Source organism: Hypomesus transpacificus, chromosome 13, assembly GCF_021917145.1.
Source record: "Hypomesus transpacificus isolate Combined female chromosome 13, fHypTra1, whole genome shotgun sequence".
NCBI classification, from domain to species: Eukaryota; Metazoa; Chordata; class Actinopteri; order Osmeriformes; family Osmeridae; genus Hypomesus; species Hypomesus transpacificus.
The window spans coordinates 8,756,132-8,776,920 of NC_061072.1; the positions used below are offsets into that span (position 1 = coordinate 8,756,132).

The 20,789-nt window shown below is 39.8% G+C and overlaps 2 protein-coding genes across 4 annotated transcripts; one reads left to right on the forward strand and one right to left on the reverse strand.

Moving 5' to 3' along the window:
- Positions 1-3,075: 3,075 nt before the first annotated feature.
- LOC124475983 (stonustoxin subunit beta-like) lies at positions 3,076-5,150 on the reverse strand. Its single transcript, XM_047032910.1, has 5 exons — positions 5,018-5,150; positions 4,698-4,730; positions 4,456-4,518; positions 4,197-4,339; positions 3,076-4,094 (listed from the first exon to the last, which is right to left on the reverse strand). Exons 1-5 carry the CDS (start codon positions 5,067-5,069, stop codon positions 3,666-3,668), a joined length of 720 nt encoding a protein of 239 aa, XP_046888866.1. The 5' UTR covers positions 5,070-5,150; the 3' UTR covers positions 3,076-3,665.
- On the forward strand, positions 4,350-14,111 carry LOC124475984 (stonustoxin subunit beta-like). Of its 3 annotated transcripts, none has more exons than XM_047032911.1 (6): positions 4,350-4,423; positions 6,077-6,209; positions 8,301-8,904; positions 11,600-11,662; positions 11,777-11,919; positions 12,037-14,111. In XM_047032911.1, the coding sequence occupies exons 3-6, from the start codon at positions 8,859-8,861 to the stop codon at positions 12,469-12,471; spliced, it is 687 nt and encodes a 228-aa protein (XP_046888867.1). In that variant the 5' UTR covers positions 4,350-4,423; positions 6,077-6,209; positions 8,301-8,858; the 3' UTR covers positions 12,472-14,111. The 3 variants fall into 3 exon arrangements, with proteins under 3 accessions (XP_046888867.1, XP_046888869.1, XP_046888868.1); XM_047032913.1 differs by having other exon boundaries at positions 8,758-8,904; XM_047032912.1 differs by lacking the exon at positions 4,350-4,423 and having other exon boundaries at positions 6,071-6,209.
- The last annotated feature ends 6,678 nt before the right edge of the window (positions 14,112-20,789 follow it).

The window sequence follows — 20,789 nt, forward strand, 5'->3', positions numbered from 1 at the left end:
GGAGAGGGAGTGATGAGATGTGGTTTAATGCACTTTTACGGAGAGATTAATTGAGTGCACAAACTTGTTGAATAGTGTCATGTTGGGTTGGATAACTACGGTAAGCTGTGAGCTTAACAACATCTGACCTGTTTTTTAACCCCAGATCTTACACCTCCTGAACTGAAGTTGCTCCAATCATCACCTTAACCACGTCCTACCATTAGCCATGACCAATAATCAAAGGGTGACACCCCACCAACCAGTAGTGTGTTACATCCCCACTGTCCATTTGATTTATTACATGACAACAGCCTCTTGTCTTGTCACGTTTGCACTCTGTGATTATATTATGCCGGTTATTGAATTTTTCTGAGACTTATTCTGTTGTGTAAATGTATTTCACAAAGGAATTCTTTGATTGCAGAAAGTATAGGCCTACCCAACCAGATAAAAACAAGTGAACAAAAAAATATTATATGATGGAAAATAAATTATAAGGAAATAAAAATGAAATCATGTTGCTGTTTTTGAGAGCACGACTTGCATGTCATGCTCCTCCTTATTTAAACAGCTTCTCCCTTGTGCATTTCTATCCTTCTGCACGTCCGCTTCAAACTACCAATAAGGCACTTCAACGCAACACTATAACGGTCAACTGGCCGAGCAGCTCAGTTATGTAATAGTTCTGACATCTCGTAGTATAAATGCAGGTCTGAGGAAGGTCTTCATTACTGCTCGTCAGCGCCTTCTCAGCTCACAGAATCTTAGCGGTTTGACAGCGAGCGTCGCCATGGGGACAAGTCCCCCGCTGATGTCGGCTGGTGTAAATCTGTGAAAGCGAGGAGCCTCTTATTCACAGCCCACCGAGGGATATGTTTGCATGGGAAAGCTTAGGCATGTTTAGACGAGGTATGGTAGTTGGAGACAGAGTGCGAGGAATAAGAATCAAGGAAAGGGTATGGCCTTCAACAACTGTTTGATGGAAAGAGCTCACTGTCGACAGTCAGCTGATGTTAAAGCAGCAATTTGTATGATAAAATACAGTAAATTTATGAGAAGCATCGCCCCCAATACTTTTCTCAACACTCGGTCGGTGTTGACTTATTTTGTGAAACAATTCGGAAGACCCGGTCTGAGGAGGAAGGCGATTGGAAGTTACATAATGGACTTAACAAAACCAAAAAGATGATTGCAGCTATCTCGATCAGGAATAGGAAATGTACTGAATGATTTTACGTAGCTACAGTAGTAGCCTACCTGGACCAGCACAAAATAAAATAATATATATTTTACTAGACAGTACCAAACCCAAACTTCAATTTTAAAGACTCGCTTGAAGACCTAAAGTTAGAAATTTGCAACATGAAACCCGTAATTATCTCTAGGAATGTAAGACTTCCTATTTTTAAATGCAACCTTAGACTTACCTATGCATTTAGCAAAGAATGAATACTAGTTAAAGAAAGTATCACCTGACCCCGTTTCCGTTCTGATTACCAAGCACTGCCATGAGATATCTTGCTATGATTTACAATAGGGCTGTGACTGTGTTTTGTGTACTGTCCTTTTAGTCTTTAACAGCCAAATTCCTTTTGTAATTAGACTGTAAATTATAAGTATGATATTTTGTAACATACATATTTTGTATATGAAAGTCTTTTTTTCCCCCCATACATTGATCTACATCAAAAAAATAACACTGATTTTGCTTGTTGATTGGTAATCAGTCTTGACAAATATCAGATCATATTCCTACAAAGTAAAAAGTTGAGTGATTATTTGTTTATTGCCAGAGTCCCAGGGCAAGGAACATGCTGTGTGTGAACTCAGTTTTTTCTGATCACATGGCACCATCTGGTGGGTGATGACCACAACAAACAGTAGCAGTACGTGGTTTTAAAGAGACAGTTCCCCTAATTATAACTTCTATCTACTGTATCGGATTGCAAAAAAAGAAAAAAACTGAAACTCTTAGTTTATGAAGTTAGGCAATTTAAGAGTTTTTCAATAAACTTTTTAGTACACGTTGCAATTATTTTTTAGTCTAAGGCTCAGGTCACTAAAGAAGGGTCAAAAACAATAGTTCAACAACAGCATGGAGTCGTACAGAACAAATTGACACACTTGAAAAAGGTTTCCCCAACCAATAGCTGAAAAAAAAGCTAAAAATTCTCTTGCAGTTTTCTTCGTACATCTATCTGAACAGACAAGTTCCACCCAAAGTCTGTGTTACTCCAATAGTGTGCTGAGATCAAAGGTCAACCAAAAGACAGACGAACTCAGTGTTCTATTGGCCTGTTGTAGGAGTTCACTGTATGGCAGCTCCCAACGCTTCTGTAACTGATGAGAAAGACCAGTAGAGGGAGACAATAACTAACAAAGTAGTTACCAAGTATTTACCGCCAGCCCATTGATGTACATCTTATATTGCAAGAGAGGGCAGGCAAACTCAGTGTTGAACCATCTAGGAAAGACCACAAACTTCTGGTACTTGCAGGCAATATGGAGTCCAGACTTATTCTGGAACAAAATGGGAACTTGAGAGATTAGGGTGGTTCACTAATCATTTCATTACGCAGTACTATAATCAGGACTGTAAAGTATGAGTAAAAGTATTTTTCATGTAATCTATCTTACATTTAAATTTTACATTTAGCAGACGCTCTTATCCAGAGCGATTTACAGTAAGTACATGGACATTTCCCCCGAGGCAAATAGGGTGATGTGCCTTGCCCATGGACACAATGTAATTTTGGGAACGGACATGAATTGAACCGGCAACCTTCTGATTACTAGTCCAATTCCCTAACCGCTCAGCCACTTGACTCCCCTATCACAAGTTAGAGTATGTTCTATTCAGCAAAGATTTACATCAAATGTAATGAATACATCAAGGTAATGTCTGCCATGAAGGCCAGTTATGGCCAGTGATTGCTCACTGTTAAGCTATATTCAGAGTGTATGGATAAAAAGTCTGTCAATTTTTCCATCTATAATTATATTAATAATCAAAGAGATGGTTCACAACATTTACACAAGTTTTGGAAAACATTAAATAATACAGTAGTAATGAAACTGTAAATGATATATTTTTATTTAGTAAATCCATTACAATAAACATTTCAATGTGTTTTACATTAGACATTATTCAAACCATACAAAAAATATAAATCTCATATAAAGGGGCCCCTTTTGGGAAGAGGACCCACACTGCCTGGATGGTATACCAAGTGCTACCATTTAACCAATGACTGATTTCCCAAGGGACCCAAAACTTCCCAGTGCCCCTGGTCACGAGAAGTAATTGCTAACTGAATAAAAAATAATATTATATATATATAACATAAATATTTATTTTAACATACGTGTATAATTCAATAAGTCTACATCAATTAAATAAAACCTTTCATGTACCATTACAAATGTTTACTGAGTAACAGTGTCACTCAACCTTAGCTAGTTTCCTTAAAATGCTGTCTGCTTTTATCACGTTCAACCACACAACTGAAATATACAAATGTTTACTGAATAACAGCTTCACTCAAACTTAGCTAGAGTTTCCTTCAAAAGCTGTCTGCTTTTATCACGTTCAACCACGCTACTGAAATATACAATATCTTAAATATTTGTTTCCGATCTTACCATTAAACAAAACAACAATCACATTTATGCTTTTTTTTTTTTTACTCCTTTCTCTTCACTATTGAGCAAGATGAGTTTGGTCCCACCCAGAAACCAGGCAGCATGTTCTCCTTGAGGGAGAACTTCTCCCTCCCCAACAGCTTGACTTCCTTCCTTCCTGTGCCCTCCTCTCCTTCCATTACTTCCTTTACGGAGTAGAAGCAGACGAAACCGGCCGGCTGGTCCAAATATACCCCGATGGTTAAGGACTGAGGAACCTTCCGGATTTCTTTGTTGATCCCTTTGAACCACAGCTGGTAGTGGGAGCCAGCCCAGGTCAGACCACAGGACTCCTCATTCTCCCCAAGGCCACAGCTTCCATCCCTGCTGCGCCTCGGAGCTCCTTCGGACGTGACTCCGACGACCACCCACCCAGCGTACTCCACTTCCCAGTAGCCCCGGAATCCGAAGATTTCCTCCTTACAGAGCACCTTCAAGCAAAAGTAACACCATTTTTGTAAGGGACTTTAAAGCCCTACTATTTTTACAAAGTGTTTATTGAGACTTTCTTAGCACTATTTTAAGCAGCCCACCTGTGGAGAGTGTTCGTATCTCTCGGGTCTGTCCAGCACCGGGCACAAGACCTCATCAGTCATGCGAGATACCTTGGCCCCGCCCTCTGAGATCCAAAGCGCCTTATTGGCTGTCTTTTCATCAAGGGAGAGGTTGATCCAATCTGAAGGACATTGATAAAGATGATGGTGAGACAGGCAAAGAAACCCAAGGGGAAATTTCGAATGATGGAGGATACAAAAAGAAGGTGAATGATGAATGCAGTATCTTTATAAATACATTTCAGAAGGTCGGTTCTGGTTGTGGGCTCTGGGGAGTTCGTGTCATAGACAGGGAGAATCTCTGAAAAGTACGAAAAAGGGAAAGCTCTTTAAAATGTGCCAACAAAAAGATAATTATGTAATTCAGCTGCTTTATGAAAATATGCAAATCTTAAAGACTCTTCTTATATGTACAGATTGGAGGGACATCCATTACCAGTCAAAAGTTTGGACACATTTTCATGATCAGGAATATCTTACCTTTGGGAACAGGCACCAACTTTGACTTAGTCACTAGAAAACAAGAAGAGATTGAGTGATGAGATGTGTCGATATTCCATATTTGATCAAATCATATTGCAATCACTCATGAGTTTTTTATATATATATCTCACTGAGGAACCTTTGCTTTTTACTTTACACTACATTCAAATATTTTATGCATATATTTTTTTATCATAACTCATCAGCATAATTACTTGTTCCATAGTTTTGAATTGATAAAACTATATAGTTGTAGCTACAGAATTGTTTAATATTAAGAACATATCGTCCAAGAGTTAGAAAGTGTCTTCCCTTACTTGGTTTGTGTGATGCAGGCATGCTACTGGTGTTGTTTGATCTAGTAGGCATCTTGATGCTGGTTCTTGAGTCCAGGGTGTCTAGCTGTAGCTAGCTTGGTGTCAACTATGGAGGACTGTCCCTATTGGTCCCGGTACATCACTTTAAATACTCTCGGGAGAGGGCGATGAGGAAGGGCGATGAGGAAGGGAGCAAGGGTAGAATTTGGATGACACTAAACCTAAAAAAGAAAAGTGTCAATGAGGGTGTCATGGGGATGACACCATCCCGTGATGATGCGTTAAGACAGGGTTAGAGACTGACCCACTAACCCACATTCACTTACAGCTAATGTGTGGCGCCCTGAACACATTGTCAACTATATGAGTCATTATGTGTCCAGAGTAACACATACATGCACATGGAAATGGAAACACAATAATTTAACACTGTAACCTTCCCTCTCTTTCCTTCCAATGGGTTGTCTTGTGGTTAGCAATAGCCATATCTAACACAGAAGTAACACAGAAGTTGTGCTATACAATTCCATAGGAATGGTGCTAGACATTACTGTACAGAATCTGAAATGTTAAAATATGAGCCGATACCATCCCAGTTCTTGCTTTTGCGACATAATAGAAAACAGCATTTTCCCCTCCTCAATTCCCTTTCATATATGAACATGTATGGGAAATGGACAACAGGCACACTGTATTCACAGTCCTTCTGCAATTGATTTCAAACCACTTTTCAATGGAGTGTCTTTAGATTCCATACGAAAGTTAAACGCAAAGGGATTCTTTAACAAAATTAACTTTCAAACATATGTAGTAAAAAACATTCATCTTTCCCCAGTGAATATGGGCAAACTTAACCTTGGTTTAACAGAGTCGTTTGTACACCATGTCTGAGTTCTAAGCTTTCAACCTGACAAACAAATCCTGTCAGCACATCATTTAAAAACCAGGTGCCCCTTGTTGTCCAACAAGTGCAGACTCATAGGAACTTGGACAGAAAAGTCATGCAGTCATATTAACATTCATCGTCCGGAATTCATTCCCTTCTGTCTTTTAAAATAGATTTGTTGACAAGTGCTGTACTGGATTACATTCTGTGGAAGTAGGGCGTGAAACGGAGATATGAAGGACGGGGCAGCCTTGGACAGGTGGGAGCCTCACGCAGGACTGAGACACACCACGCGCGCAGCCGGGAGTAAGTACATCAGAACACAATTTCGAACCACAAGGTCAGCCCGACTTCTGAACTGGGACACAAGCATTAATGACAGCAAATAACTGCCGTACTGATGGAGGTCAATTATTTAGACCAGTGGTTCTCAAACTTTTTAGACCCCGTACCACCTCAGAAAATATTTGACTCTCCAAGTACCACCTTCATGACCGACGTTAATATCCAGTAGCGTAGGGCCGTAGGCTATACCTTATTGGGATCCAGACAAACTTTTTTTACTAGGATTACAGTAGCCCCGGACTGAATATCTTTGGAGCGCAAGCAGAACATTTTGGGGTACACCTTATATCGATCTGCAATGCAATTATTAATGTAGAGAAGGGGAAATTGTACCCAATTTCTGGGGAAATTGTGGTGTGTGCTTGCGTCGGTTGCATATGGGTCCGTTTTTTTACTGACAGTTTTACAACTGATATACAGCGACGCACCACACAAACTTGAGTTTAAATACATTAATTAATGTGACATTACGTACTGTACATGCAAGTCTTAGCTAAATAACTTAAATGTATGATGCAGCGCTTTTCGAACAGTCCTCCTACACCACGACACGATACTTTCTGAGTATAACAGCGTAACAGCGCAAAAACCATAGTTAACGCTAATATAACACAGGCAAACACAGGGATACAGTAGCTAACAACGCTAATGCTAAATAACTATTTAGCTGCTCGGCTCCATGAGAAGGGCTGGTGAGACTGCTCACCAAAAGAACGATGGGAAACCCACTAGTTTGGCAGATTACGTAATACATGTTCGTAGGAACCTATAGTGAAAAATAGCCTAAACTTTCCAAGACTTTTAGCTACGGTAGGCAACTAATGCTGAGGGCTCGCTGATATCGCTGTACAAGGACGTCTTATCTATGCGTGGTTGCTACCGTGTGCTGACATTGAGCACACTCAATAAATTCCAAATTTGTAGGTCACACATGCGTGAGTGCTTGTAAACAATGCTTGCACTGTCTCAAAACTGGTCGCAAAATGCAACCATTTGGTCGCAGTCTGGAGCCCTGCCCTATTGAGCTACACAGTTCGCGCAGCAACTATCGTGGATGTTTGCATGCGCCACTACCCGAGAACCGTCAGGTAGCGCAACATTTATTTTTGTTTTCGAAACAAAAATATTATAGGGAAGGCAAAACTTTTTAAAATCACATTACAATGATATCATAGTTAAGGTATTTAAATATTTCTGATATTCCTCCGCGTACCACTAGAAGGGGCGTACCACAGTTTGAGAATCACTGATTTTGACCATCAGTGAATGCGAAGATTATAGGCTATGTGCTTAAAATGTGCACAGTTTACAAGTAGTTTAAAATAATAGGGCCTACTCACATACAGTAATTTTAACAGAAAGCAAACGTTTCCAAATCGCGCTTATCACACATTAACAACAGTGGCAAAAATCTGCTATCAATTTTGGGGGGGACAATTATATGACATTTTCTCAAGAGCAATTCCTGAGGGGGACACCAAAATGACTGCTGTAACACATACCCTACATTGTAATATGTTAAATGTACATTATTAATATGATTGAAATGTCCTTATGTTTACAGTGATTTATTGGCGGGGACAAATAATATTAGTAGCAACATTTTTTTTTGCTAACTAGCATATGCTAGCTAACTGCTGAAATTCTAGATAGCTAGAGCTAGCCAAGCTAACTACTTTTACTGTGTGTTAGATAATCGTCAATGTTGCTTGAAACGGACAATTTGAACCCCTTTTCCCTTTGGCTTGAAGGGCAGCAACATAGACTCCTATGTACATCGTTGATTGTCATTTTGGGAAAACAACTCTTCCAAAAAATGGCATTTTGTGTTTGAGAACTAACGTAACTGATTGCTACTAAGTTTTGACCTGCCTTTGGCAATATACGTTTTTTTGGCCTATGTCCATGTCAAAGCTTGGGAGATTAAAATATTTCAATAGTAATAATAATAAAATAAAACAGTAGTAGGAAACATTAAATTATTCACTATGTTTTATTGACATCACTCTAGCCTTGTTTTAATTTGTAACCTGTTTGTCCTGTGTAAAATAGGAACACGAATTCACTGAAATCCTCAAGGAATCATTCCTTCTGGGGTGCACATGCCTGAGAAATAGGGACAGTGGTGTTCTTCACGTGTTCACTCAACCACACACATCGTCTAGAACACACACGCTAAAAAATGGGGCACTTTGGGGCACTCTCCCATGCAGCAAACTCAGAGGAGAGGAATCAAATGTGCTCGTTCACAAGTGCGTGCGGGAATGTGTGTCACCAGCCATATTGTCCTACTTGGTAAACCCAGAAACATTCAGACAGTCAGACCTCTGACAAGAAAGGAAGGAAAAGCATCAGACAGCCTGTTCAGGACAGCTCTCCAATGAACACCATGCCCCCTTCAGCAGCCCCCTCACACACACACACACACACACACATTGTCAACTTGTATTTAACGTGCACCTGCACATTATCTGAGTTCCTTAACCCCCGTCCCTGCCCCACTTAAAAGGTATATAAGCACTCCTACACTGAGATAACAATACTGATAGAGAAGAGACAAAGCCGAGAGACAATCGCCAGAAGAGCTCCAAACTCAAGCCAAACACCAAGATGCCCGCCACTACCAGATGTATGACATCTGACACCATGAAGTCAGGTATGGAGCCACCATCATCATACACCAACACCATATCAATCTGTCTGAACTATAACGAAACAGACTTTCTTGTTCTGGACTTTTTTTTTTTCCTTACCATTTTTTTTATATTCACACTGCAGAAGACACTCATTGTTAGACTATATATTTTTCAAGATTCATTCTTGAAACTGTTGCACATAATTGATACAAATAATTAACAACATTCAACTTCTTAACCACACAATCGTTTAATTGGACCTATAGACTGCTGCTCTTTACTGCGATCCCATGATTGGGCACAAATAGAAGCAGATATCTGGTCAGTGCGTTTTACAAGGCAGTTCAGCACGCACCAAAGACTTCTGAGTACCCTCTGTAACTCTGTAGTGGAACTGATGGGACCATATTTATAGACTATGGTGGTAGTGAGAACAAGCCAGACACAACAGACATACTGTACTTCCTTACTCATGATATACCGAGTCATGTATATCATATTTAGTGGTAGACAGACAGGTATTACTGCAATGCACTGTATTATAAAGGGTGGTTATGAAGGACAGCATATTCCATTTTATTATCAAAATCTATAAAGGTTTTGTGTAACAATTCTTTTTGAAACAGAAGGGTATTTTCTGACTTTGAATACATATTATAGCATCCAGAATTAACCAACCAACCAACCAAACGACTAACCAACACCAAAAAGAGTCATCAATTGATTAGACCATGTTGATCTCAACATAGGGAATTTTCAGTTTTTGCACTCATTCAAAGATGTATTATTACTTCAGCAATCCTCTGCCTTCTTAAATTTTCTCTCTGAGTCCTCAATTTAATTTACAGAAGAACACACACTCCAGTAGAGCCATGATTGTAACAACACAGACCTAACTGCCCAGTAAACAATTCTACAATGTCACAATATACTACTTTACTAACAAGCCAACAATAGTCTAAAGCTTGCCAATTCTGATGTTTTGTATGGTGCCAGCCAGCCAGTGTTATTATTTTCATTGCCTTGTGCTATGTGCAAACTGTTGGCCATAATTTCATGCCTTGTTAGCCTGGCTTCCTCTCTACGGGCACAGTGACAAGGAGGACTGAATGATATATTATGGTACAAAAATGAATGTTCACAGCTAGCTATCAACTTTGTCTCAATCCGTTGATTGTTTTAAAGTAGAATCATTTACATTTGATTAACATACTGTGTGTTCACTTCAAGTGCTACAGAACACATTTAAAAAACACAGCTAGGTACACTCCAAAATTATTACATTCATAACATTAAATGGTTATGGAAATCCCCTGTCACATACAGAGTAAATGTACAAACCATAAAGTAGACAAACTAAATAACATCTGGGGTAGTAGGTGCTTGAATGACCTGTAGATCACGCTCCACGGCTACACTGAGAGAACTTGTATGTGCATGAAATGGAAACTGTTTCTTTGAAGAGGCAATATGATCTTGGAATGGTCTCATAATTAGTTTATTTTGGCAGCTTCCAAGGGTACAGGGATTAACTGCTTATATACGTCCTTCCACGAACCTGTGAGGACACGACCGTCTCAGGACAACCTGGTTATCACATATATTATCTAGACCAAGGTTCTTTCCCTTTAGCAAAGGACTGATAGCAAGAAGTCCTTGAAGCCAATTGGACACCCCACATCACTGAAATCTGTGCCACTGCTTGCCAAAAAAAACCTCTTAAACATGTCCATGTGGTTTAAACACCTATAAGATGAGCTTGTTCTCATGTTTAATAGCTTTGGTTGGACGGGGATCTATCTTTTTGAGTGTGTGCTGGACTGCATGTGAACAGAGTTGTAGTATGTGAAGTACCCTGGTTATTCTAACCACCTGGCCTGAACAAACCACATGCTTCATAAAGCATATCTGGCAGTGACAGATTGGTGTCTATGAATAAATAATGGTTGACATAGAATGATGACTTTATCTGAGAATGAGAAATACCTACCTGTTTCTTTTACTTGACTAGCAATTGTCACACAAGCGTATTTACAGCTCCTGTAACTTTCTTCATGTTTACTATATTTTCTAGAAGTCAAACAAGTCAAGGGTGGACCCACACCTGTAGGTTTTATATTTTATTGTTATTATAGTCCGCTACTATCTATTTGATTATTGAAAACTGCACTGTTGATGGTAACTCAGCGCTTTTCATTGTACTTGTATACTTGTATATCCTGTACATATGACTGAATTGTCCCAATCTGACATTAGTTTGCACGTAGGTTAGATCAGAGATGGCCGAAACCTTTTTAAAATAAATATTTTTTCAACCTTTTGAAACTTATGGCAAGATATTTTTTCGCAATCTTTGTAAACTTTTTTTCGAAAATGTTTTGAAAGAACTTTTGAAAATAGATTTGGGAAACTTTTTCTTTCAACCTTGGAAAACTTATGTTGTTCCGAAAATATCTCTTCGGAAAAAAAGGAAAAACAAATCCAGGAATTTACCTAATGTAAAGAGTAGAAAGTACAGATATTTGTGTAAAAAATATAAGGGGTGAAAGTAAAAAGTACAGTAACAAAGTATTTGTACTTTGTGACATTCCATCTCTTGGATAGATTATATTCATGTTGCTGAGGGGAACCACTAACCTTTTGTGGCATTAATTGGGTGTTCAGAATCTAGAAACAGCCCTCAAGTTTATTTTTAGTTTTTCTTCTATCTTCCAGAAATGACTCCTGTCTATGATTCCAATGTACCTGAGCCGTCCTGCAGAGCAGATCTCCTGAAATGTATGAACACATTTTGTACTTTAATGTACAGTGCGCTCCGTCATATTGTTCACTTTGATCCAAAACACATTTCATGTTATATTTTAAAAAAATCTGTTTTTATTCTAAATAAAGACTGGATCAACCTCTCCCTGAATGACAACACTGCCAATAAGACGCTTTGGATCTCAGATGGCGGGACCGAGGTGTCTCGCATGACTGATAGCATCTTGTGCCCGGTTCTGGACAGACCAGAGAGATATGAACACGCCCCACAAGTAAGTCTTTCAAAGAGCCACTTCCAAAAATGACCATACTAACATTGGCTAATCACTCATGGAGAAATGCTCTTCCCTCCTTCCCTCCTTCCCTCCCTCCCTCCCCATCTCTCTCAGGTGCTTTGCAAGGAGGGCATCATGGGCTACAGGGCTTACTGGGAGGTGGAGTATGCAGGATGGGTGGTCGTCGGAGCCACCTACGAAGGAGCAGGCAGGAGGAACACCGACGGGCCCAGTGGCCTTGGAGAAAATGAGAAGTCCTGGGGCTTGGGCTGGGCTGGGAAATGCTACCATGCCTGGCACAAAGGCCTTAATGTTAAGATTGTAAATAACCCTCAGTCTTCTGTCATAGGGGTGTACCTAGACCAGCCAGCTGGCGTTATGAGTTTCTATGCAGTGCGGGAAGGGAAGGAGGGTGAGGAGAGCGCAGAGCGGAAAGAGGTCACGCTGCTTCACAGAGTCAAGTGTTCCTTCAAAGATAAGATGCTTCCGGGGGTGTGGTTGGGGACGCACTCCTCCTGCTCGATAGTGAAAAAAGACACATCATCTTAACGGAAGGTGTTCCAATACTGTACGTTTGATGTGAGCAATTGGATTTACATCCAAGTACATCCAATTACATCCAGTACCCAGACAAAAGGAGATTCAGAATCTGTCCCACTCAGAAGCTTTCACTGCCCTTCTGTTTTAAGAAACAGCAGCTATTTTAGAGGGAAACGGATGTTAGTTGACAACTTCTGTATTAGTAATTGTTATGTAATGTAGTAATATAGAATCTGTCTTTTCTTGGACAGAGAAATGTGCAGGATGACTAACAAACCACTCTTAATGTTACTATTTATCATTGTTATGATTATGTATTTATATGACTATTGTATTGTAAAGGGGGTATACTAGCAAAGAATGAAAAAAGAATGAATTGAAAGTTGACTTGGATTCATGTTGAATATGTATGAATATAATAAATAAATAGTCATGTATGTATATTTTCCTAAGATTTCTTGGCTTGTGCTGAAACAGAAAACCAGGAAATGATTGAACTTTACACTGTTATGTTTCTTTTCATTCATTTTAAAATAACATTTTATGATCAGGAATTAAGAACCTAGGTACACACATTCAACAAAAAATGTGACAGTGGTGTCCTGTTTATGTGGAGAGGCAAGACCAAAGTACTGTACACAGGAACATACAGGGGACTTGTTTGTCCAAGTACCATAAAACCAATTCCACAGGTCTAGGGAATGGTCAACATGTATCTTTTGGTTGGCTGGGTTGCCCATTCATCTCTCTAAATCCTTTAGGCACCTTCATTCTGTTGTCATACCACTGTCTATACTTTCCAATATGACTCAAACGCAAAAGGATTGTGTTTATGTGAGGATTTGATAAAGATATTGACAAAGCTGCTGTCCAAGGCAAAGCCTGTTCCTCACTCCTGTCACACTGTGCTGAATCTCTTGGTAGTAGAGATCTCTGTTCTCTCATCCATCATCTTCTCACCAACCTTTCTCTCGTTTCATCTGTCTCACCCAGGTTTCCGTGGAGATCAGCTTTTACACAGCTTACAAACGTTCATGGAGTTGTTTGAATGAAAGAAGCATGCCGTATTGGTACATGCGACTGGCTTTCATCTGGATGATTTGAATCTGTTTGAATCAATCATTTGATACCTACTGCAAAGCTTCAGCATATTATTTTCCACTTGCTAAATTCATACAGTACATGTTTGTTATGTTGGAAAATTGTGGTCGTGAAGTCTTAGACAAGAATATTCATGCGGTGGCCTCTCTGGTATTTGACAGGGTAAACTGAACTGCGTTAGCCTGTCAGCAAGTGGGCTACCATAGTTTCCTTCAGACCCGTTTTGCTGTATGTCACATGCAGAGATCTATATAGGGAATCTCAGTTTTCCTATGGAAGTGCAGGTTGGAGCTAGTGACACCACTTCCTGGAATCTTACATGCCATGAATGTTGATGTCCAAAGCTTCATCTTCAAAAGTAAATGTCCAACATTATGCACACCCCGCCCCCCACACCCCCCAACATCATTGACATTGATTGACCTTGTTCTCCCCGTCCGGTGGTCAGCATTGAGGAATGGCTTTTCGGAGGCATTGTCTAGATGGATTGTTTCTCATGATAATGCTTTGAGACAAACTTTGCTTAATAAACTGTACATTTGCCTTTACTTTCCCTTCAATCATTCATCATCACCTTATGGGTGTCTCCACCTTGATCAGATTATGGTTGGAACTCAAATTGATTAAGTTTACCTACATCTCTTATAAAGTCAAACTCTCTGACTTGATTGTTTTAGCTGTGTTGTATTTTTAAACACAAGCTGGTGGTTTTGAAGAGTAAAATTCTGAATGTCGGATACTGAAACTGGTGTCACTTGGAAGCACTAGTCTTGAATATATGCAAACAACGATGTCCTTTAAGTTGTCTGGGTGATAAGGTCCTGTTGGACCTTTTTGGACCCCACGCAGCCGGTGCCAGGGGATGTACAGGATGTGAAGTCAAGTCAGTTTAAAAACAGCCAACGCCAACCAAAGTGCTGTACAAAGTTATCAAATAAGGCAAACAACCATAAATAAAACAATGTGATATCACAGAACCTAAGGGGAGCCATGATTAGTGAAGCATCTTGTCATCGCCACACTTTCGATCTATTTTCCTGCCCTGCCTGATCTTCTCTGGGACAGAAATGACTTCATCTGCGGTATACGAAAGTAAAGATTTTAAATTAGCGTGTGTTTGTGTAGTTGTGTCAGTAGCGTGCAGGAGGTATTTGTCCACCCATACTATCAATAGCCCAATCATCACTAGGCTTTTATAACTATGTCTGCCTGTAACAGTGATGGATGGTTTCTGCCCAGGCATTTTGTGGTCACTGTTAAGTTCTACAAAACTATTATTGAACACGGCACTGGCCTTTCTAAGAACCGTAAACTTGACCCTTTTGAACCCAGTCAAAGTCTAGTCTTTATTGTGCCCAACTTCAAATCCTGACACTGTGATATGGTAACCCTACAGTACTGTAACTCACTGACCTGCCTAAAGTTGGTATGTTGAACTTCACCGTGAGGAAAACAACCAAAGCTGACTAGAAACGCTAGCAGGATTTTTATTTTCTGATGACACAACTTTACTTTTGGTTGAAAAAAAAAGAAAAAAGTTTTTGTTACTTTATTGTTGTGATTGAGCTCTTTCATGTATCTACAATAAAACAAAATACAATCTCTATATCTCTCTTACAGAACCAGTCCCTGTCCATGAGCCTAATGTCCCAGTGCCAACATGTAAAGCTAATCCTATGAAGTGTAAGGACATACAAATATTATCTGAAAACAAGGAAATAAAACCAAATGTATGAATGTCTAAAACATGAAGAGCTATTCACCAGAGATCCTGGAACATGGGAAATAAACTACCGACATGATCTAGATATTTGCCGCATCCACATGGATGCAACCATATATGATCTTCTTCTCTCTTCTTCTCCAGCTGGTGAGCAAGGAGGGTATCTGGAACAGGAGGAGCTACTGGAAGGTGGAGTACACATGCTTGGTGGTCATCAGAGCCACCAATGAAGGAGCAGGGAGGAGGGCCAACTGTGGGTCTTGCGTTCTGGGGGAGAATGAGGGGTCCTGGGGCCTGGGCTGGTCTGGCTCCTGCTACCAGGGTGTGGTTAAACGGCAAAGGCGAGGAGATTCACAATGTTCCCCACTCTGGGGGTTTACATAGACCAGCCCACTGGCATCGTAAACTTCTACCTGGTTAGTGCTGAGATGGAAAGAGAAGAGAAAGAGGTCAGGCTGTTGCACAGCATCCAGACTCCCCTGAAAGAGAAGATTCTACCAGGCTTCTGGGTAGGGATGCAGTCTTTATGCAACATAGTGAAGAAACCAGAATGATGATGCCTGAGTTACTTACATTTAAGAGAGTTATAATTGTGATATGCATATATATATATATATATATATATATATATATATATTATAACTGACCTAGAAAAGCTGAGCATGGTTATTGTAGGCATGTATTTCACTTGAGACAAATTAATACAGAAAGAAAGTGAAAGGAACAGGCTTCTCAAACAAGGTAAATACCGAGGGAGGATTCATTCGTACCACCAGATTGAGTATTTAAATGTATTTACATGCATACTGCAGATCAAGAGGATGCCGGTTCAAATCCCACTGACGTGTATGTTGCTCTGGGGGAAAGCATCTAGCTAAATAATTAAAAGTTGGGATGTATAATTGGTTGCATGTTATAGAGAAAATACCTCTAAGCTCTTGATGGACATATATACAATTCCTTTATGTGTGTTTGCTGTATCCATTGTATGTTTGTAATGTTTGTTTGATTCTTTCTGTGGACATGTGAAATAAAATATGAATTTCTATCATATTTAATCATGGTCTGTGATTAATTACAACTATAGGTGTACTGAAGCTTATGAACACCTTGAATCTGGGTCTGACACACCCAAGTAAGGATTTTGCTTCCCTGTCAAAAACAGTCTAGAGTTTTCAACATTAGTGTTGGCTCTGTGAGCTTTTTTTAACAAGACTAATGTTGAGCTACAGTATCTGTCTATTTGTGGATTGCTCCGGTCACAAACAAACAACGTAAAACAATGTAACACCTCAGACAAAACCGTTGAAGTCCACCCCACAAGCTTTGGCTCGCAAGCTCCACTCATCTTCGTTAACGAACGTTGAATCACAGGAGTGGGGCTCTTTTGGTACCTCACGATTTGATTCGATCTTGGGGTCACGAATTGATAAAAAATTCAATTTTTTATCGATGTGAATCGCTAGAAGACTGAATCGATTTCCCCCCCCACCCCTATTGAATCAGCTTCAACGTTCCCTCAGAAGCAAATCAGATGGTTGAGTGGTTAGGGAATGGGCTACTAATCAAAAGATTACTAGTTTGATTCCTGGCTGTGCCAAATGACACTGTGTCCTTGTGCAAGGCACTTTACTTACTTGCCTCGCGGAAATGTCCCTGTATTCACTGTAAGTCACTTTGGATAAGAGCGTCTGCTAAATGACTAAATGTAATGTAAATCCTTGGTCACCAATACCCAGGCCAGCAGATCCTCGCCGCAGGGTGCGAAGACTTTACGCCTGAATTGCTCCTTCAAATAGTGCAATTTTAGCAGGAGTGAATATCCAGCCCCAGTGCCCTATGGCTCTTGTGGTTCCCTTTGTTAACTGAGAGGCCCCTGGCATGTTTCTCGGGTGTCAGCCAGGTTTCTTTTATGACAGCTGGGCCCCAGCCTTGAACTGCTTCATCTCTGCAGGGCTTTATGGGCTACAGAAGTAGGCCACCCTACAGCATCAAAGCACAGATATTCACACTCACACAGACCAGACTCAACACGAGCAAAACTCATAAACAACGAGCTCAGCAACTACTGTGTTTTTTGAAACTTTTAGACACAGTCTGAGTGTTTTGTCGTTAACACACACTTAAACACAAGTACTTTACAGGGAAATGCGTCGTCTGAAAATGTATATGCCCAAAGGATCACAAAGGTAACAAATTTCAAACATCCCTTAATTTTGACGTTTGAACTTCGGATGTGATCGGCAGTTTGCACTCTGGAGCTGCTAATGGGGGTCTCGTGTGGGTCCACTTCGATGTAATCTCATGATTATAAAGAAGCTCAATGATGAGAGTTAATTGGCCATTACTCATTTATTTTGTTCCAGAGAAAACTTATTTGGACTTACACAACACAAAACGACAAAAACACTGTCTGTTACCACCTTATAGTACACAGTTTTTAAATCAAGCATTTTTCTTTCTCATTCTTTTTTTTTTCTAAATGTATATCTGGTTACAGTGGATGTGTAACATTTGTCATTCTGTATACATGTGTGATTATCACCTAATCATATCACTTCCGAAGTACTTTATCTGCTTTGTTAATATCCTAGACATATTATGATAAGCTATTCAACGGATATGAGGGGGATATTTAGGGGGCTATACGTCCACTGCAAAGGACGTATAGCCCCTATACGTCCACTGTAGGTTAGTGCATGACATGTGCACCAGCAAATACTATTTCAAAATAAATTCCTGCATTAAAATAATGTATCATGAGTTTGTATGATTTGGTCATGTATTATCACACTAGCATTTAATTATCACGTCAAACAATTACACTGCACTAAACTGTAAGTGTAAATGTAAAGTGAAAATAACAAAACCAGTCAGTATGATGACTTGAGCGAATATCATTCATTCACGTCTTACTAAAACAGCGGCCACGCAAAAGGGAATAAGGAAACTGTTTCCTCTACTAAAAAATACAATGCGGGTCACGTGAAAAAAGGATCCAAAGACTCGTAGAAAGACCGAGTCGGGGAAGGAACTAATCTTTGGTTTCCTCTAGCTACAGAGCCTATGCAGGTCACGTGAAAAATGATCCAAAGACTCGTAGAAAGACCGAGTCGGGAAAGGAACGAATCGTTCGTTTCCTCTTGCTACAGCCTATACAGGTCACGTGAAAAATGATCCAAAGACTCGTAGAAAGACCGAGTCGGGAAAGGAACGAATCGTTCGTTTCCTCTAGCTACAGAGCCTATGCAGGTCACGTGAAAAATGATCCAAAGACTCGTAGAAAGACCGAGTCGGGAAATGAACAAATCACTCGTTGAGAGGACTCGTTACTCCCGAGTCCTTATAAGGATTCGTTCAAAATGAACGAATCGTTCACGAACGACACATCACTAGTGCTGCAGAATTCTCAGGACCCCTACCTCCCGTGGCCATGGGAATGAGAGGTTGCACTACAGCTATCATTTCGGTTGTTTATGACCCTCATAAAATAGCAACATTTCTGTTAATCTCAAGAATGAATACAATGAGCATATATCATCGTGCAGTAGTACGGTGCAAACATATACTGTATGTTAGTTTTTGGGCTTTCCATTTCGATTTGTATGTATTTATATTTGCTACATAGATGTGCATTTCGCTGGAAGTAGGTGCAATACTAAAGAGCAATCACGTGGGGCATTAGAGCGGTGATACGACCTAATCCTTATGACATGAAACGAGTTCCCGAAGTGAAGCGACCCCTTTCCCTGTCATTCGGTTCCTAACAGCGTGTGCGCCCTCATTCCATTATCCTCTCAAGTTTAATTGCCCAAATTTTCTTGAGTCAGTGGATGACTGAATGCCTTGACTCTTCTTCTATATTCCACATGACATCTATAAAGCTCCAGTTTTGATACTCAGATAAATGTTAAGGTACTACAACGCAGCGATTCACAATCACAACCTGTGGGCAATTTGAGCAACCTGAATTTCTAAACATAATTTTTTTTTACCCTTGAAATAAACTAACATTTCAATTTTAAAGAGGTGAATGAGATGGGGTTTTCCCTGAAAAAAAGTGCATGCGGTTATTTTGTATGCGACCAGAAAAGGTAAAGCCATGTTAAAGTTCTAAAAAATGACCACAGCCTCATCTGCTGTTGAAAGAATGAATCACATCTGAAAAATAATCTATGCCGCTCATCTTTAACACCACCATGGACTCTACCTTTATTTAGTAGGCATATTTTGATATCAAAGTTGTGAATGTTGAGAGCTTTAATTTCACCACTTATGTTCCCACTGATGACTCTGGAACTGCCGATAATGGAATTTGAATCGCAGAGAATCAATGGTGCCCTCTGCTGGAGTCTTACTGTTAAGAAAGGAAAAATCAGAAAAACTGTCTATTTTTGTAAACAAACCATTGCATTAAGAACTTTTCTTGGCCTAGTATGACCCTTGATTGTGCCATACTGGTTCTATGTTGTGCTTCCCTTAAAGATATTGACACAAATACAAATTTGTGTAGGGTTGTGGATTTAGGTCAGGTTTGGTAAATATAATTATTTGACATTTAAACTATATTTAACAGAAGCTGCTCATCTTTTAACTGAAATGTTAGTAGTTATCGACACTGCACTAACCTTGAGCCTGTGGGTGTTGAATTCCAGTCACACCCATCTGTCGTTGAGACCCACCCTCCTTGGTCACAGCATGTAACAAGAGCCTGTAAATAGCCACACAGCTGTCATTCAAGGAGATGTATTCTGTCACAGCCCCTTGCTGTAAGGGGAGGAGTCGTAAATGTCTAGATTTACTCTGATTGGTCCTCTTTGCTCTTTGGTCATTCTAAATATCTGAGGTAAAAAAGGAAATAAGTAAACTGTGTGAGATGCTAATTACATAGTTGAAGACTCTCTTATTGGTAATGGTTGAAGCTATTTAAATGCTCACAATAGGGTAAAAAATCACACTCTATAAACTAAATTGACGAGCCAATATCAGATGCCCAAATATGAAACACAGTGTTGCACTGTCGAGGAAATGGTCAGAATCTACATTTTATTGTAGTACAATACATTACAGTCCTACAGTGGCACCTTCTACTATACAAACACAATGCCAGGCAAACAGACTTCTACTCTACACTATGTTACAGGGGTACATTTAGACTGGGTGAGAGACTGAATGAGTTCTATGTTTATCCTCTTATCATCCTCAGGAAATACCCTGCATATCAGCAGGTTGCTATGTTACAACACTCACTGTGAAGGGGAATCTGAGTCTATCAGTTTGGTTCCTTCAGCTGATCTTCTGATCCTCTTTTTCAGTCGTTGCTTTGGCTTTCTAAACTTAGACCACGTTAACACAAATATGCTAAATACATTATCTTAATAATTGTTTTTCAATCAGCAAACTCAAATTGTATCATTTTGTTTATAAGGTGAGCCTCCTCATACCATCTAATGAACCATATTCAAATATAACATGGCCCAACAACTACACAGGCATAATAATC

What these genes read in the sequence shown, in the direction of transcription:
- LOC124475983 (XM_047032910.1), bottom strand. Translation starts at nt 5,069, where the DNA reads ATGCCTACTAGATCAAACAACACCAGTAGCATGCCTGCATCACACAAA. An exon ending in CAGAACCGACCTTCTGAAAT is followed by an intron (nt 4,340 to 4,455) that starts GTATTTATAAAG and finishes AATGTCCTTCAG; the next exon opens with ATTGGATCAACCTCTCCCTT. An exon ending in GATACGAACACTCTCCACAG is followed by an intron (nt 4,095 to 4,196) that starts GTGGGCTGCTTA and finishes TTTTGCTTGAAG; the next exon opens with GTGCTCTGTAAGGAGGAAAT.
- LOC124475984 (XM_047032911.1), top strand. Translation starts at nt 8,859, where the DNA reads ATGCCCGCCACTACCAGATGTATGACATCTGACACCATGAAGTCAG. An exon ending in CAGAGCAGATCTCCTGAAAT is followed by an intron (nt 11,663 to 11,776) that starts GTATGAACACAT and finishes TTCTAAATAAAG; the next exon opens with ACTGGATCAACCTCTCCCTG. An exon ending in GATATGAACACGCCCCACAA is followed by an intron (nt 11,920 to 12,036) that starts GTAAGTCTTTCA and finishes CATCTCTCTCAG; the next exon opens with GTGCTTTGCAAGGAGGGCAT.